Source organism: Amblyomma americanum, chromosome 3 (genome assembly GCF_052857255.1).
Source record: "Amblyomma americanum isolate KBUSLIRL-KWMA chromosome 3, ASM5285725v1, whole genome shotgun sequence".
Lineage (NCBI taxonomy): Eukaryota > Metazoa > Arthropoda > Arachnida > Ixodida > Ixodidae > Amblyomma > Amblyomma americanum.
Window position 1 is genome coordinate 50,069,598 of NC_135499.1, and position 19,138 is coordinate 50,088,735.

The following is a 19,138-nucleotide window of genomic DNA, read 5'->3' on the forward strand; positions in this document are numbered from 1 at the left end:
AGCAGACCGGAATGAAATACACCATCGCCTGAACACTGGCACGTGCCACTTCCTCGCAGTAACCATGATTTTCAAATGTTACATCATCGCTTTCCACGCCTGCCTAACAACCTCATGAGCAATAACATCGATGTGACTTCTTGCCCCGTTTCGCGATTATATCAATATTTCTCCTATATTTGAAAATAAAATAAGTTGTTGCAAAATCTGTTTTTTTTTTTAAATTGCGCCGGCTTTCGTGGCAGGTTGCTGTTGCTAAATTATTTTCCGTTGCATATTATCCTCTGTGAATTGTATTATCATGCCTATTTCTACCTCAGGGTTTATTTTGTAAATGATTCTATTACTGTTTTGAAGCGAAAAGCTTCACTACGCTAAGTAAAGCACTCTTCGGGTAGGCAGCACAACGACCTTAAACGACCTTTAGACCAGACAAGAATAGCCGTGTATGACCATATGTGCTACAGTTATGGTGTCGAACTCTTGACCCATGACCTTTAGTTGACCTTTGATATTGCGTGACCTATAGGTTGGCCTTAAGAGCATCCGATGGGGTGATGTGAAGCCACGTGATGACATCCGATGGGGTGTCCTAAGACCATGTGATACCACATCATAGCCACGTGGTCGTGTGGGTATATATAGAGCTGTTGCCGGGAGCGTGTAGCGGAGCTACCATGGACGAGCCTCAGATGCTTAAGAAGTACTTTGGTTTGGGCTAGTTGGTGCATAGCTTTTTGATGATGTCAGGACGGCGCCAGTCCTGTTGTGTTCGTGTGCCTTTTTGGTCCTTGTTGTTTTCGCGCCTTCGTGACATCATCAAAAAGCTCAGATGCTTAGCAAGTGGGCTTGCCTTTCACTGAATTCCAGGGTTAGCAAAGCACAGCCACCTCCAATTTTTTGCTGGTCCTGTAAAAACTGCATTTCTTACCTTTTGTACTTTGCTTTCTTATATTCAGTTCTGTTTGATAGCTTAAGTTTGAGCCAACTATATATTTTTATTTATTTATTAGTGCTGTTCCTGGTGCTGCTGCACCCGCTGCTGCACCTCAGACAGGGTTTAAGGCACGTTAAGTTGCTAAGAGCAACTGTTTCCTTTATATCCCCCATAAATTGTATATTTATGGAAATTAAGGCAGATTCAAATTCATTCAGGAGAGCGTACAAAGCGCAAATGGCGCACGAAGCCTGGCGACGCACCAGTGCGAGGTGAAGAGGACTGCCATGCCGCTTGACCGCTGGATGCGCGTAATGGCGCGGAAGAGGCGACCACGCGAGATGGGGTCCACGCCGGAGGTGCACTCGTCCAGTATGACCAGCGCCGGATCGCCAACCAGGCTCATCGCAAGAGACATTTTGCGCCGGCTTCCGGAACTAGGCGCAGAAAGACAAAACGAAGTGCAGTACTGGTTGGACTGGTGATGTGCGAGTGCAGCATAATGCGCGTAGATACCTGACAAACATTAATTGCAGAGCAAATTAGGGGACCGACTTTCCCACCACCTCGAGTATTCCGTGCTGTGTACAGTACGCGAACACAACGTACCAGTTGTACTTCTAAAAATAAAACACGATAAATATACGTATAGAACAAATCATTGTCACTTAGCGCCAATAAAATAGCTGCTTTTGTTCGGCCACTGATCTTTGTTGCAAGCATCCTCAGTTTTAGTTGGTTACGCTACGGTGCTTATCACCAAAGAGCATAAGATGGAAACGGCGCATGCTAAAGGCAGTCTCTATACGAATGACGTGCTTAAGATACAAAATAAGAACAGGAGCCAAAAAGAATTATCGGACTTATGTTCCTAGAAGCACCAGGAGTCCAATATGAATCGGCCACTATCTTTATTTCCTTAAGCACTTTAAGGGCTGTTGAGGCGGACATTAAATGTTCTCGTTATATTATGTTCCATAATGATGAACGAAACACAAGGTCTGTGCTTAAAGAAAGTAGAGCCTACTGAGTGCATTTTGCGTGCAATCAATTAATATACACGCCATAGTTAAACATACGACCACGTGGCATACATGTCGACACTGACACACGTTCTGCAGCCACGTATATGTAAATTTTTCTGCCTCATTTCCTCTTTGTGATATAGATAAGGCCTACAAAATATTGGAAAAAGGGCACTTTGTGCCCCATTTTAAAAATATTCAGCGCTGCTAGCAGCGCGAAAGACAGGCTTATCTTGCTTAATTACTGACCTCAGAGTGCCACAGCTAATTGCAAATATATTGGAAAACTTTTCGGCACAGAACTGCAGAAATATTTGCGTGTATAATAGAAGGTATTATCAGTGCATCCAAAAATGTGACCGATCTATCTCATGACGCAAAAGAGGCCTGGAGCAAGAGCTGTTCGCTGACGCGTTCGCAGTTCAAAGCTCTGAATGTATTCCACAAAGCGATGCGCATCAATCTTTATGGGCTAAGGCATTTTTAATAATGGGCACCTATTGGGTTTAAATTCAACTTGGCGCAAGAATTTCATCAAGCGTTCTGGGAGCGCACTGGAAGCAAGAAGCCAAAATTAATCTTCGTCATGCATGAAATGTCCTACCGACTGCATCTTCTCTCACAAGGCATATGAGTTGGCTTTTCCACAACACAAATCCCCTCAAAACCCTTCAACGACATATCTATAGACTTTCGCGCCCTCTAGAAGTACACGGAAAAATAGATGCACGTAAAGAAAACGTCAGCTTGGACGATGAGCGTCTCCGCACGTCTTTATAAGCAGTCCACGCGCGGAGACAGCATTCAAGTGAGGTGGCCCGGCTGGCTGCCCAGTGGCGTAAATCTCGGGGGAGGGGGAGTAGTCCTACCCTCCCGTTCGCTTAGGGTAAGGACGACACTGCCAACAGTGTCCTCCTGTTCGCGAGCTCCCCTCCCTCCCCCCGGATTCATGCCGGGACTACTGGGCCGGCACTAATGTTACTAGCAGAACACTCAACATGAGGAAGCCACGGTAGCGAGGCCTCTTCCCCTCCGCAGAATGGCTCAGCAGAAATCAGATGTTCACAAAAGAGTTCTGTCATAATTAGAAAATTAGAATCTGCCAGCAATCAAATGACATTGCATGACTACGTGTAAATGTATTTAACTTAAGGCCTCCGCTTTTCTGGCATCGAACCAATCTGTGACTGAGGCAGTTATGAAATGGTAGTCCTGAGCTTTCGAGGGTCGGTACCACGCAAACCCTCGAAGCTTTTTCGAAGTAGTTTTCTGTTCGGACCTGCTGAACGTTTTAACAGTGCCCGAGACATGCGCTGCCAGCTGGTTAGGTGAGATTCTCGCCTTGGCGGCGTGCATAATACTACATGGCTGCTGACCATCATTATTTAAAAAGGGAAATAAGTAGAACACATTGAGATGTCCACCGCCGCAACTTTCAGTTTCTTGAACCCCGCAGTCCGATTAGAAAATTGCGAATGCCCCTTCAACCCATCGGCCCACGCCTCCTATGAGCCAAAAATAAAGGAACATGGAGGCTCTGAATCTAGAGCGAGAAAATGATGCTGGTTAAATCAGTTGGTTATGAGGAAAGGAAATGGCGCGGTAACTGTTGCAGTTCTCAGTGAGCACCTAAACCGCGATGTGAGGGAAGGGAGGAACGTTGGGGTGAAAGAACAAAAAGGTGCAATAATTTCGACCATGTTGGGGCCTTTATGGTGCAGTGACGTCGCACAGCACACAGACGCCTATGCGTTTCGCATCCGCCGAAACGCAGCCGGCGCGGCCGGGTTCGAACCCGGGTACTCCGGCTAAGTAGCCGAGTGCCCTACCCACTGTGCCATCGCGACGGGTGCTAGTTAAATCCTCTAGAAATAGCACAACCGCTTTACTGGAATTTTCAACCGGCAAAACGCAGCCTATAGATTAAAGGAAAGCTGTAAAACATAACTTTACACTCGGTGCTAGAGGTCTGCGCGGGACGGTATCTATACTAGGATGCTTAGCAGTCATTTTGCGCATTGTTGCGGACTTAGGATTTGACTCGGTTAGCGGGTCAGGGTAGCAGCCGATAAATTAGCATTTTTGTTTCGAGGTGCACACAGCTTTACTTACATGGCGAGGAGACTTCGTTCGGCAGTGAGAAATATGGAATTGTGTAGTTTTCAGATAAGGAGACAGCTACCATTCAAGCAGAGCTTGTAGCTTTATAAAGGTCAGACCGTCTCTATATCAGAAGATAGGGATTCGCCAACCAGGCGTTACGCAAAGGTTGTCCGAAAATGCAGCTTTTCATAGGTCAGGAACGCAGGCGAAGGTACCATTGCACTCAAATGAAAAACGTCCATCGTCCACAAGTTTACACTCGATGCTAGAGGTCTGCGCGGGTCGGTATCTATCCTAGGATGCTTAGCATCCGATTAGCGCACACCAAAGAACTGTGCGCAAGGGGCATTACGCACGGTTTGTAGCTCGATAGTAATGGCCTTTCGTTAGGGGACGTTCTAGAGCCTTCTCTAGTCGACTGTCAAACTTTCTGCAGTATATTATCAAAGTCAGCTAGACTTTTGCTGACGGCGGCGGCTTTGTCAGTACTTAGGGCTATACTCGCACCTGGGACCTCAGGGGGCGGGGGACTGGACAGTCGTGTACCCCCCTGAAATATGCGCGGATTTACGCCACTGTCGCTGCCACTCACCCGTAGTCGATGGTGAGGTGCCTGGAGTAGCGCGTGAGTCCGACCTGGTGCAGGATGTAGTGGATCTCCTTGTTCATGACGTCGGCGGTGAGGCCTCGCAGTCGCGCGATCAGCGCCAGCATCTCGCGGCCCGTGAGCTTGAATATGATGGGGTCCTCTTCGGGGCAGTAGCCGACTCGCTTGAGGTACTGCGCAAGACACACCGCCCCCAGCGAGCCACAGGCAAGGAATAAATGGGTGATACCCGGCAGTGGAACAATTTCCAGACCTATACAATATAAATGTGAGGGTTAAATCACAACATATTCGCAGCTCCGCCTGTTTGGCTTCTTTATTTGTTTATATATTTACTTTATATTTACACAATACCGCCAAAGGTGCACTCATTACCATAATATTACACGGATGCTGGAGGAAAGTTAATACAGTTTATGTTAGAACTTTATTAATTTATTTAAGAATATCACCAAACGCACTTACGACGGTATTACTGGGAGTCGGGGACACAGGTTTTCGTGACAAGCAAAAGGCAGTAACGTGAGGTAATGTACGAAACATCAGCATATAACTGATCAAAGCAAACATTGGATTAGAAAGAGGGGTTAAGAAAGATACTTGAGAACACAAAAGAAACCAGATAAAACAAGAAAAGTTTGAAAATATTAAAAACAAACATTAGACGTAATAATAATAAGCTGGAGTTGCGTGCGCGTACTTGTTCTTGAAAGCTTGCTTGATTTGATTCTGACGCAGTGTTTGAAAAGGCGTTCCATTGTTTTGATGTGTGCAGTATGAAATAATATCGCGTGGGGGAGTGAATGGCAGTTTGTGCCCTTGAATTTAAATGTATGGGCAAAATCGCGGACTTAGAATAGTCACTACAAAAGTTGCATGAGGGACTTTTCCAGTGGTAAACAGTGTCTCCGCCGTTCTTGCCGCATGCATAGGACGTCACAACCAAATTCTCTATTCCGATAACTCTGTGCCACGGGCGACATGCGGGCCGACGATTAGGCACTCTCGCGACTGCGGCACCTCAGGTGATGTGATCAATCGGCCTAGGGGTGCATTTATAGAGTTTGCGGTTGTGCGGTTCGCTAGAATTATTGCAGTTAAGCCTCTTCGCCCCGGATAGGGTATAATAAAATAGGACCACTTTTCACTACAGATTGTTCTTCCGCCGTATTAGAGAAAATATAAGGGAGCCGAGCACAATTGACAGTGGATAAATACAAATCGTTTCCTCTCAGAAAGATAACATAGCTGACCTTTGAGTGTGCTCAAAAACAGGTTGACACGGCACAACAGACGAGGTGATACGATATGGAGAGGTGTGCTGTCGACTGTTCTGTCCCGTGTCGGTGCACTGTTCACTGATGTTGCCGAGGCGACATCAAGTACACCGAGCAAATACTGTTGTAATATACGATTTGTCGCGTGCATTCTTTTCCTTCACGGTTTACCTGGCTGTTGGCTTCATTGCTGCATGTGAACGCCCGTAATAACATTAGTTTCTTATGTGCCATAAAACGTTCGGGCTGTGCGCGTTTTCTTCAAAATTCGCAACCTGTACGCACATGATCCAGCGTTGTCGCTTTCACTTTTCGGCCTCAGGACATGGTGAAAACTTTTTTGATAACCGGACGCATTAGCAAGAACAACCGCGCGAACAACCGCGCATAATTCCTCACCTGCTTGTCGACGCTATTGGTTCCTTCCTGGCCATTTTTACGCCGTCTCCTTGGTGCAGAGGACAAGTTATTAATCTTGGTTGCGAGAAATGCCTCCATAACGGTTCTTTTACACTCATCGGCCGAGTTTCTATATACTACGGCTTTTCTATTCCCTTTCTTCTGTTTTCCCGTTTTGCTAATTCGACGTCACGCGCAGAGAACTATGTGTATTGATATCTCTCAATACCATCCAGCGTTCCTTACACATCCCTCTCATTATGAATTTCTTCACCTCCTACCATCGTTGCACAGCACCCCCAAAGGGCATGGTGCAACAAAGGAAACAGAAATAGAAGTTGTAGGAGGCAATGAAATAGGCTTATGATTTATAGGGTTTTAACGCCCCTTAAGGAAGGAAACAGCGCAATAAAAACGTAGGACAAGAAAAAGAGATACACGGACACGCGCTGAATTACAACTGACTGTTTTAATCGGAAAACCACATAAAAATATTCTATAATCACTGCGTCACCTCCTCACGTCATCATCACAAACTTACTAACCTAAAAAGAAAGGAAAATGACAATTGCTGAATCTTAAGCACCTACAGGCTCCCACGTTGTTCCAACAGCCATATCTCAGGCTTAGACAAGGTGATCGAAGTGCTGCTTACACACGAGTCACCTTCTGTGAAGATATGATAAGCCTCTACTACTTCCCGTACTAGTTGCTCTTTATGACGATATAGCACAACAGTGTTGTCAAAGTACGGAGTGCACCGACAAGATTTGCAATGTGCAACCAACTTTGGCGAACAAGAGCCTCCCAAAGAATTAGCGTGTTCCAACAGGCGTTCAATGAGGCACCTGCCTGTTTGGCCCACGTAGAAATGGCCACACGAGAACTGAATCCTGTACACCACTCCACCTCTTCACTGCACAAATTGAGTGCCGTGACGAACTCCACACCCTTCTGTGGCGTTACCTTTTTCTTTCTTGCGTTTCTCTGACGCCGGAACCTTGATCAATTTATTTGGCGCAGAAAAGAGAACCTTGCCACCAAAACTTCTCCGCCATATTCTTCTTCTGTGGTTGATGGAAGGGTGGAAAGTGGCAAGACACGGGCTTGTCTACTGGAGGGCTAGCCCCCATGCCCACTGTCGGCGTGTCGTAGAAAGAGGAGGGGGAGGAGAAAAAAGACTGAAAGGAGAGGGTAGGCGCGCAGCCGCAATCTTCTTCCATCTGTGGCATAGCCGATGAACATATGGGACCACCGCCCCTTTGTTGTTCTTACTGCCTCTGCCATCTTCCGCTTCTATTTTTCCTTTCTTTGTTTTTATTTTCAGGAGTAGCATGTTGCATGTAGACACTAGTAAATTTTCCGGAAAGCCTGCCGCTTTGCAACGAGACCATTGTGCGTTAAACCTTGAACCAACTTCATGCAAGCATGACTTCCTAATAGCGGCTCCCAGGCACTCCATGGCGATCCCATTCTTGACCAGCTTGGAATGATTGGAGTTAAAATCAAGAAGTGGCTTTTGCGTTCTTTGTGCGTAGCGCCAACATACATGGTTCTTTTGAAACTTGAAGTTCAATTTCAAGAACTGCAAGCGGTATACAGAAGGCATCTTATAAGTGAACCTTAGTTCAGGCGCCGTGCTTGAAAATGCTTTCATGATGTCATTCAACACTTGAGGGCTGGCTCCCGTCGGCAGTGCCACAAGATAGTCATCCACATATCTAAGGATGCTTGAAGTACAATCGAGTTCTTTTTCCAGCGCCCCGTCTACTGCGCTTAAATATATACTGCTCAGGACAGGTGCTACGCTTGAGCCCATGCATATTCCGGACCGCTAGACGTATATGCCATCTCCCCACGACATCAACTTACTCTACAGATGCACGCTTAATAGCTCCAGGAATGTATCTACCGAAATTCCGCATTCCATCACAAAACCACTATCGTCGTTGTATCCTGAGACATATTTTTTGACAAGTTTCACGAGAGTCGGATGTGGTAGCGAGTAATGTAGATCTTCTGTGTCGATTCTGAACGCGGATACAACGGCCAGTTCTGCATTCGATAACGTCTTAACAACCTTGAGAGAATTTTCCGCCAGGAATGGGTCCTTTATGTTCAAAGAAGATAGGTGCCTTTTCAGGAATCCTGACACCAAGTTCTGCCATGTTCCGTGTTCATTCACTATTGCTCTGAATGGAACACTCACTTTGTGGCTTTTGGCGGAGAAAAAACACTTCGACCTGTAGGCCTTTTGTACTCTGGACAGCTTTTTGAGGACGCTCTAAGTTTAGGTTTTGGAGCAGGGCGACAGCCTGTCGTTTGCACTTCTTCGGGCTAACTTGCACACGTTTGAAGGGTCTGTTAACTGCCGCCTCTGCTTTTTTCCCCGAATAAGCTATCAGGTAAAACTACAAACTTGCCTTCTTTGTCAGTCGGTATTGCTCGAAGGTTGTTGGCTAGCAGGTGTTCCACGGCCTTTGAAATAGGTCTACGCCTTTTATGCTCCTTTGAAGTGTCAACTGCATCAACGCAGTCGGCGGCGCCCCGGAACCGATCGTCTTCATTCACTTGCCGTGAGATAGCTCTCGTAAGAGCTATTTTTTCTGGTATGCTCAGTCCTGGATCAACTGATAACTTCGGTCCAAGGCTATCAACTTTTCATATTTTTTGTCCAATCTTACACCTCCCAGCAGCAGGACGTTCCTTTTTCCGTGACATCGCACAGTACACGGGCCTCTAGAATTTCGCCTCCGTTGAACTTGGACCGCCGCGGCCGGGATCGAACCCGCGTCTTTCGTGTCAGCATCCCAGCGCCATAACGACTGAGCCACTGCGGCGGCTAATGGCAAGATTATCTGCTGCACGTCAGCATGTGCTCTCGCAGCCCAAGTGCTGTTCGCAGCAGCCGAACCTTTAGTTCTGGAGCTGTTCGCGCTCACCGAAACAAAAAATTGTTTTCAGTTTTGACAGCGAAGTCAGTCCCGAGATTGTTTGAGAAAAACCAGTGGCTTAGAAGTTCAGGCGACAAATTGGCAGTTAAACTGAGTAGACGTGAAAATGCGTGTGTTTGGCCTCATTGGCTCATGTTCTTGCTTTTCTGGGTCGTTCACACGTCTGGCGACTATATTAGACTCAGGTTAAGCTCTGATTGAGGTTATGTTGATCTTGGAAGTTGATGAAGTGGACGATATGCAATGCACCGCGCGAGAGTGTATTCCACTTTAACACGAGGAGTGATCGGGTGCTCTCACGCAGCGGCCTCTGAAGCGGACCTGTTCGCGCCACCGCGGGTTCGACTCCCAGTCGTGGATATTGAAGACATTTGTGTTTCCCTTAACGTAGAGTTGCTGTTGCTAGGCAACGTCACAAGATCGATGTTGGTGTGGTGAGCGTATGAGGGATTTCGCAATAAAATGTGCCTGATTATTGACATTGTAGCTTGAACAGAGAGAAAAAGTAGACTGCTGTATTTTCGCCATCTCTTGCTGTGCGATGCAGAAGCGATAGTTGTGCACATAGTCATCATGACCCAATATCACATCACAGCAGATATGATAATTTTGAGAGCGCCGTTGCCTCTACCCGAATATTTATGATGCCAAACAGGCAAAGCTTACGCGGACATTTAATACTTGTAGACAGCTACGTTAGTTTCTTACGGCGCCGTGAGATATTTTAGCAGCTCTATAAGACCAATAACTAAGCACAACAAGTAAGCACCACGCACGCTGGACTTGAAATTAAATATACAATCGTTGTCATTAACCGATTAGCGTAAGTATTCGAGACATTTAGTATTTTATCTGTAAAGGCGACTGCATCAGTGGGCTTTGACACTCTATGGGAAAACAATTGCCCGCGCCCTACCAAAGTCAACTGCAGACCGAGAACCAATTTCGCCTTTCATTTTCTGTTTTGATTTTTGTTATTTTTGTTTCAATTTTGACTCAAGCTTTCCATCACTAGTATCGCAATGGCGGTAAACTGCAGCTGGTTCCCAGCGGGCGTGTTGCCGGCCTCTCGTTCATTCGTACTTCGTCTCCCTGCGCTGCTGCGCTGCATCACCCCTGCGCTCCCTGCGCTGCATCACCCGATAACATCCACATTTGGTGCAGTGATGTTGTTTATCAAAAGAGAAAGTCTCATAAAACCGAGAAATAAGAAGTCGGCCACTTTTTCCGACTGCTCCGCACTGATCTACAGAATGTCCTCCCATCGCGGGTGAAAGGCATACCTGCTTGGGGTTGCGACGGATGCCCCATCCCTCGATGTAGGCGTTGCCGCGGCCCAGCTCCCGATCGCCGGCCAGTATGGCGAGAACCGTGCTGCGGCCAGACTGCTGCAGGCCCAGCACGCCAAATATCTCGCCCGGTTGCACCGTGAAGCTCAGCTGCCCGATCACCGATACTTCCCTGCGGAACGGACCGACACAAGATAACCCATGCTGCGTGGCGTTGCTTGACGCCTGCCAGCTAGCCAAGTGTAGTAACTGCACTAGTAGGCACAATATGTACGGTAAGTGCCCTGTATGAAAGCAGAAGACAAAAAATATTTGCTCAGCGTTCGTCATAGGAAGATACAATGCTTACTTCCTCTGGTGTCCGTGCTATAGTACAACAGAAATTTGCTAATGAGGGGTGATCATTCGCGTGAGGAACGAAAGGATCACAGGTTGCAAGACTCTGCGTTGTTCCCGGCGGAAAGTGCTTCATCGCGTAACGAGACACAAACCAGAGAAAAGCCAACTTCTTGAGCTACAGCTCTCACCACTCCTGTGCTTTTCTTCGTGTCGGGGGGGGGGGGGGGGGGGGGAATATATCTAATTAGAAAAAATGTGTTACTCAGACAGGGATCCAACTACACTTTTAAAGCCACACTTACCAATGGCGTTCCCAGAGCTCTAGGTGGTCGATCTGGGGAAGGTAAAGACAGGTGGCCGGCCGGCTCTCCGAAAACTTCCCGTTCATTCTACTGGCCAGTGAGACTGCCATAAAGGTGGGTGCGGGATTTGGAGAAATTGGCTTTTGCGGTCGTATGATTTCTATGCACAAGACCCGCAATGCCATTGCAGTAAGGGCTGCACCTCGTGTGCAGACACTTCATGAATGCTACCACGCTTTCAGCGATGATTCGCAACAATCACACAGCTGCCGCTGTAAAACCCACCTTGTGCGCTAGAGTTAAGGGCGTCTTTATTTTTTTTTTGTTCTTGCATTTAATGTTTTTCAGTTCTCGCTTTTACAACGACGTTAGGTGGAGGAAATTGGTCTCGACCCGACTTAGGTCGAACTGGGCTACCTCCACGCGCTGTAAAGGGTGGCTATGCTTGTCATTTTCATTTCATTTTTTATTTCCTTAAGGACCCCCTTTAGGGGGTTTTCTATAAGGGGTGGGGTTAACATGAGGAAGCAAAACATTTTTTCATGATGACAGGTGGGATGTAATCTTTTATAGGAAGGTTGAAGGACAGGTTATGGCTGCAATTTCATGGGGAAGGTCGTTCCAGTCGCTTGCTGTTCGGAGGAAAAATGACTTGGAAAATGTAGTCGTACGGGCACGTTGGCGTGAAACTCTAAGCGATGACCAATGCGGTGAGACGTGCGTGATGGCAGTGCGCAGATGTATGGCTGCTGTTTGAGCTGGGAATAATAAAATTTGTCAAATAGGTGCAGGCTAGAAATATGCCGACGGAGGGAAAGACTATAATTGGGACTGTAGCTTGAGAGATGAAACACTAATATAGCATGAGTATGAGCGGGGAATGAAACGGCCGGCTGTGTTTTGCGCCGATTCTAATGAATCAATGAGGTAAGCTTGCTGTGGATTCCAGATGGAGGATGCATGCTCAAGTTTTGGCCTGATTAATGATTTGTAAGCAAGTAGCTTTACATTTCGAGGGGCGTCGTGAAGATGACGTTTAAGAAAGGCTAGTTTTTTATTTGCAGATGATATTAGCTTTGTTACGTGCTCGCTCCATGACAAGTCATTACCGATAGTGATGCCGAGGTAAGTATAGGACGGGACAAGTTCGACAGGAGAATAGGAAATCTTATAAGTAAATAAATGCGGGTTGTGACGACGGTGGAAAGACATGAGCTTGCCCTTATTGGGAATAAGTATCACCAACCAGTGATTGCACCATGATTGAATGCGATTAAAATAGTGCTGGAGGGATTCTTGATCAGCGGTATTAGTAATTGGCGCATAAATAACACAATCATCGCCGAACAGACGGACATGACATGATAAATTTTGTGGCAGATCGTTAATATAAATTAAGAATAGGAGGGGACCTAGGACAGTTCCCTGAGGAACGCCCGATGTTACCGGTAGACGGTTAGAGGAGTAGTTGTTAATAGTAACGGACTGTGAACGATGTGTGAGGAATTCTTTAAGCCATGCAATAATTTCTCGATGCAAGTCTAGCCTGAAAAGTTTTAGGAGAAGACGTTAAAGAGGTACCTTATCGAATCCTTTGACAAAGTCAAAAAGATGGCGTCAGTATGTAAGTTAGTATCAAGGTTGGAATGAAGATCGTGAAGAAAGATGGCAAGCTGTGTCTCGCATGATGAGCCCTTTCTAAATCCATGTTGGGATGGAGTGAAAAAAATTATGGAGTCTAGATGCTGCATTATCTGGGAGTAGATGACGTGCTCCATGAGTTTACAAGGGATGTAGTCAGGGAAATGGGGCGATAGTGCAGTGGAGATTTTCTGTTACCAGATTTGAAAACAAGAACGACCTTCCCCATCTTCCAGTCTTCTGGGATTATACCTGTGGCGAGTGACTGAGAAAACAACAAGCACAAAAACTTGGGTGAACAGTCCTTAGTGTTTTTGAGAAACATTGTGTTAATTTCGTCGATTCCGGCTGACGATGAAATTTTTAATTTGTCGATTGCGCATGAAATTTCATTTGGATTAAAAATGATGGCTGGCATTGCTAGTTCAGTAATGAAAAGTAGTGAAAGGAATGGATCTTCAGGTTTTTTCGCGACTACTGATGAAAAGGCAGTATTAAATATATCGGCACACTGAGCATCACTAACAGAGTCTCCGTTATCATTAGTAAGGGTGATGTCGTGCTTCTAGTCTTCCACTTGCAATTCGGAGGATGTGAACGCGTGACGGAAGGCTCAAGAGAGTCTGTGGTAGGTTGTCCAACATTATTGATGGAGGCCCGAGGACGCTTGGCGAAGAAAGGCGCGCAGCTGACGGACGCGTCAGCTCTGCGAGACAGCCATGGGCGTTCACTAGAAGCGCTGCCACTTCATCATCCTCTACACGCTGGCACATTAGGTGGCGTTACAAGTCAATTTTCCGCCATTATTAGTGACAGCCCGCACAGTGTAATTTTCCACCTCTACGCTGTATTGGATACTTGTATTAACAGCGAAACCATGAGGTTCATCTTCACCAAACACAACAGTTTAAGCTCTAGAACACCGGCTGATGTGGTTAGAATCGCTAACAATGCTCTAAATGTGCACTTTAGAAATTTGGCTCGAGTTTAATCGGACGTGAAATCTAAAGTCTGACGAAAACTCGTCTGGTCGGGTAGAAGATTCATGACTGAAGAAAAAGGAACGCCGACCAAAAGGTTGTTGTTTAACACGGCTTCCGTATGGAAGCCGAAACGTCTTCGTTTTAAACAACAACGTTATGGTCGGCGTTCCTTCTCTTCAGACATGAATTTAATCGGACGTCAGTACATAAAACTGTGTATTCGTCCTACCATGTCTGTAGACTTAACAACGGTTAAACAAATGGCTTAAAAAGGCCTAACATTTATAACAAACCTAATTGAAAACCAAAGTAAAGGTAACATAAAGCTAAAGAGAAACAAAAAAGATATTCTACAATCTCTTCTGAAGACAAAATTCTGCCTTTCTGCTCGCATATAACACCATCCATTTGGAAAGTCGCGTCAGCACTTGAACCCTTTATTAGCGTGAGGATCATAGGGATTAGAACGGCAGGTTTCTGTATAGCAGCTCTGAAACAGGTCCTTAAGAGAAGAAATCGTTACGCCGAAGTCGACACCTTTTCCCAAATCTGCCGCAGCGTTATACCCTGAAAGAACTGGCTCATTTAGGCCTCTGAATTAAATGCATGCAAGTCTCCCACCTTGTTCACGAGAAGAATCCACGATGAATACCGTGACGTAAAATTAAGCTGAGGATAGCGCAGCCAGATAAGGAAAGGAAAATGATAGGCGAGACTTTCAAAGACAGGAGGAGAGTAGTGTGGCTCAGACAATAAACTCGAGTACGATATTGTAGTCGAAATCTGGAAAATTAAGAAGAAATGTGTGTGGGCAGAATATGTAATGCGAATTCAAAATAAGCCCTAGTCTTTTAGCGTAACAGCATGGTTCCAAGATAAGGCAAGCGTAACAGCGAAGGCAAGAGTCGGGGGGGGGGGGGGATGAGATTAAGAACTTTTTGAGGATAAGGTGGCCACAGCTGACACAGAACAGGGTTATCTGGAGGAATATGGAAAGGGCGTTTGCCATTCAGGGGATATAGGTATGCTTAGTATGAAGATGACAATTGTGAGGATCAATATGTCCTACAGGCATCTCCCCAACATTGGTAAACGAATAAACAAAGTTCGAATCTCGCACTGGTCAAGCAATGAACTTCTCGGCACAAACGCTGAATTAAAGGGAAGAGTACAGCGCATCACGTATTGTACCTTCAGCGGCATCGCATGAAACTCATCAGCTGAGACTGCGTATTTGCACGCATAGTGTGAAAACTCGACATTTCGTATCGAACAGCACGGCACATACTATTCGAGACGTAAACACCTTAATTTCATTCTATAAAAGTTCGGCAGACGCCGGGAACGTCCGCAACGTCACCGATGTCGTACCTTAACGGCAATAATTCTCCTCACGTGCGAGGAAATCTTGGCGCTGTTATTGATTTTGCAGCAGCAGCACTGGCCTCACGTCATCGATGACTACGAGGTGCAGCAGATCACAGCTCCTGCCTCGCTGTTGTTGGCGGCGTGGGATCGGTGGTGCTGCTACAGCAGCATAGCTGCTTTTTCCACTGCATGGCTCAATTTCCCGCCATATTTCATTCCTTGCTGCCCGCGGGATTTTTCGACGCCATCGCGAACAAGACGGCAAATCTTTTAAATACTGCAGAGAGTGGTCCTCGACGCTTGGAAGGCATTACTCGCCACGCAGCTCATGAACTGGAAGAAATTTCGCTTTTACGACGAGGTCAAGCCGGTGTAACGGCGGCGCTGTGAGGCTGCGAGCTAATCAACATAAGGGCTTATCTGATAAAAGTTTGCGGGATTCTCTTGGAAAAACAACGGGTCTGAGAAACAATTTTTTCACTAACGGTGGCCGTAACTAGTATATTTTGTGAACTGTTGAAAGTAGCTGAAGGGCAAAGCGTTGTTTCATCGTTGGCGAAGTTTTCTTGCTTCCTTTACGACGTATGTAGGCTTGTTCGCGCTTTGCCCTCAGCGTTATGCGCGTATTGCTATACCTCCGTGTTAGAGAAATCGATTACCAAGAAACAGGTCGAGCTATGCGCGGGCCGATGTGCTACTCGCAAGGTTTTGACATGTGGGTGCCCACTCTCGGGCTTGGTAGCGCTAAATTATTCGAGAGACAGTAGCTGTCTCGAGTTACATAGAGCAATGACTTTGCGCCTCAACATTGCCAATGTGGTGCCAAAGGTTCCAGAAGAAATAATTGTACACTATTCACCTCTTGCTCCTCTCACCCCTTCCCTTCTCCAACCTGAGAGACTGATTGGATGAGCTTTACAGTACTATCCACCATATCCTCTTCCGAGGCCCGTATGCACAGTCCCAAGTCAATTACCTTGTCTCTACTTCGAATGCCGCAGTTTCCGTCTACTACATTATCGTGATGTCATCATTTGGGCCCTGCTAGAATATACTAAAAGCTATAAGTAAAAGTGGATATATATCGCACCTAACTGAGTGATTACGAGCTTAAGTCATTCAAAGATTTAAAAAAAAAAACTCCTGAATTCGGCCAACGCATTGAGTTTACAAAGCTAATTTCAATTATTTGAACAGCCAGCACTTAGGAAGAAAATTTAGGGCGAGCTTAGGACAACAGTATTCGTGAAAATAGTTTTCTAAATTTGCATGCTCAGCGTGGCAGTGTGGGTCACAGCAGAGTCGGAAAAATCAATCGTGTTTATCCCAAAGCATATTCCGCCACTGGGGTTATGTATTTTTCCTCGGCACGCACCTGTAGGTCTTGCCCAGCTTGTGCACGAGCAGTCCCAGGAGGCCCTCTTCCTCGCCGTGCGTCATGGCGTCCACCAGTGCCTCGACGCGCTCCCGCTCCTCCAGGATGGTGGGGTCCACGTGCTTCAGCTGCGCCTTCCTTGCGCGCAGCTCCTCGCGAGACATCAGCTCACTGGACTTTGTGCGCGACTGCAGCTTGGCGTCCAGGAAGACGCACACCAGCAGCAGCACGAGCCCCGTGATGAACATGATGAGCAGGTCGATGCGGAACTCGCGCCGCTCGTCGTCAGTCTGCGTCGCGCTCACCACGCACTCCTGGCCCGCGCGGAGAATTTCGTAGGTGGTGCACGACCCTGCGGAAGGGAGGGGAACTACTTCATTAAGAAGCACGAATTATGGGCACAGTAGACCGCATACGTTACTGACCAACGCGAGAAGCTCCAGTAACCCCCAATGAGAGACAGGCATTTTATAAAAGGCTGGCTAAAGGGAGTGGATAGGGGGAACAGGTAAGTTCGGAGAGCAAGAGTCAGTGCAGAGCAGGAAAGTGTTTCATGCTTACCCTATCTTCTATGCGAAATTATTCAGAGAAGCAATGGAAGCAGAAGAAACCGACCTTATCTGCGCAGGAGACACAAGATTCCCTTATTCAAGTGTTTTGTTCTTAAGATTCGCTTTTCTACGCATCGAGGATGAGGTGGAGTATCAACACTTTCCTGCTCAATCGTTTTGCGTCGCTACGCACAACAAAAGCCAGCAAGTACAGGAAGTTATTCGTAACAAAAGTTGATTAGGTAAATAGATCTCTTTTTAATTCCACATTCAAAGGCCGCAATGATGCACGTCTCTGAATTCTATAATTGCTGCTCTTTTCTGCTTTTTTGGATGTTCAGCGTATGTGCAGTCCTGAGGTTGGCTCAGTCCCATGCTGCCGCATGCAAAAATTGGCATGGTTCTTGTCACAATTACGGCTGTAGTTAATGTCGGCTTCTTTGGCGAGAGCTGCGAACACGGCTTGCAGCATATTACTTTTCTAGTCTAGCGCACAGAATTTTAATGCTGCTGGTCAAATGTTTAGGGGAATCCCACAAGGTGGAGTAGAATTGTAATAAGAGAGTAATGGCTCATTGGCATCCGCCCAAGCTCAGCCATACGGCTACAAAGGAAAGCTATACAGCTTTCTCAGAAACTTTGTAGTTAAAGAAAAATTCGTCCTGGTCCAGGGTTCGAACCCGAAACCGCCGCTTCAACGGAGCAGTCGCTCTACCAACTGCTGTGTTTACTGTTAGCAAAGTTACCTTGTTTACCGTGCACGAACATCTGAGCATGCACTGCAGTTTCGATAAAGCTCGTCTAGGTTATGTAAAAGCTACACCTACTCAGATCCAGCTCACAGGTGTGATCCGTGCATCATATGGAATTTCGTTTAAGACTAAGTCGAGTCGCAAAGCGGAAGGCCAACTAAGGTTATCATCGCCATCATCATCATAATCATCAGCCTTACTACACCCACTGCAGGGCAAAGGCCTCTCCCATGTCTCTCTAATTAACCCTGTCCTTTGCCAGCTGCATCCACCCTTTGCCTGCAAACCTCTTACTCTCATCCGCCCACCTAACCTTCTGCCGCCCCCTGCTACGCTTACTTTCTCTTGGAATCCACTCCGTTACCCTTAAGGACCAGTGGTTATCTCGCCTTCGCATTACATGCCCTGCCCCAGCCCATTTCTTTCTCTCGATTTCGACTGGGATGTCTTCGATCAACTATGATCACTTCGATCAAAGTGTACGGGCAAATTCGATGCTACGTTACCAGTCAAGCCAGTCGCTATCACAAGAGCTGCACGATCTGTCCCAGCAAGCCCTCTCCTCGCTGCGTCGCGGAGTCCACAACGAACACGACGCGCTAGCTATCTTCATGCATGGTAAGGTTCGACAAAATGAGTGTGTGAATAGAGTCCGCTTGATTGCATTTCGCATTTTGCTGCATCAGCATTTCGCTTTGTGCTTTGCTGGCCACACGTTTGTTTGTCCTAATGCTGCTTTCCTATAGTGTTTTTAGTGCGAACGCCAAAATCTGGAGGATGAGAGCCTACGAAAATCGAACCTTGCCGATTGTTTGTCCTGGAATTCGCGCCAGTGCTCTGTCTCCCGACCCTGTCCGCACATTGTCCCCTTTTACGTGGCGCTATTCCGTTATTTCATACTGATCCGAATGTAGTAAACATTCTCTGTCCATTTTTGTTTCCACCATTTTCTTTTTCTTGTACTTCATGTATGCCTTCTGCATAAACACTTGACAGTCGAGCTGACAGTATGTATTTAGTAAACAAAACAGTAAATAAATAAACCACAGCCCGCATCCCTGCTCTTCGAGGCGGACGAGGGCTCGTGCTCAAGAGTTGCGTCTCTTCTCGGACTCGTCTCCAGCTACCGGACTCCGAGATCCGCGAATTTTGCATGCACTTTGTTGCAGCAGTTTAGGCTCTTGGTGGAGAGAAGATGTTCTGCTTTAACGCACGCAGACAACCATGGCATAGATA

The 19,138-nt window shown here is 46.6% G+C and overlaps 1 protein-coding gene across 1 annotated transcript in view; it reads right to left on the reverse strand.

The window, feature by feature from the left end:
• Positions 1-19,138, reverse strand: part of LOC144122945 (phospholipid-transporting ATPase ABCA3-like) — a 65,445-nt gene that overhangs the window by 30,739 nt on the left and 15,568 nt on the right. Inside the window, exons 6-9 of the mRNA XM_077655894.1 lie at positions 16,600-16,951; positions 10,586-10,763; positions 4,658-4,845; positions 1,201-1,374 (exon numbers count right to left, since the gene is read on the reverse strand). Of these exons, the coding sequence (XP_077512020.1) occupies positions 1,201-1,374; positions 4,658-4,845; positions 10,586-10,763; positions 16,600-16,951 (892 nt within the window). The remainder of the gene's footprint in view (positions 1-1,200; positions 1,375-4,657; positions 4,846-10,585; positions 10,764-16,599; positions 16,952-19,138) is intronic.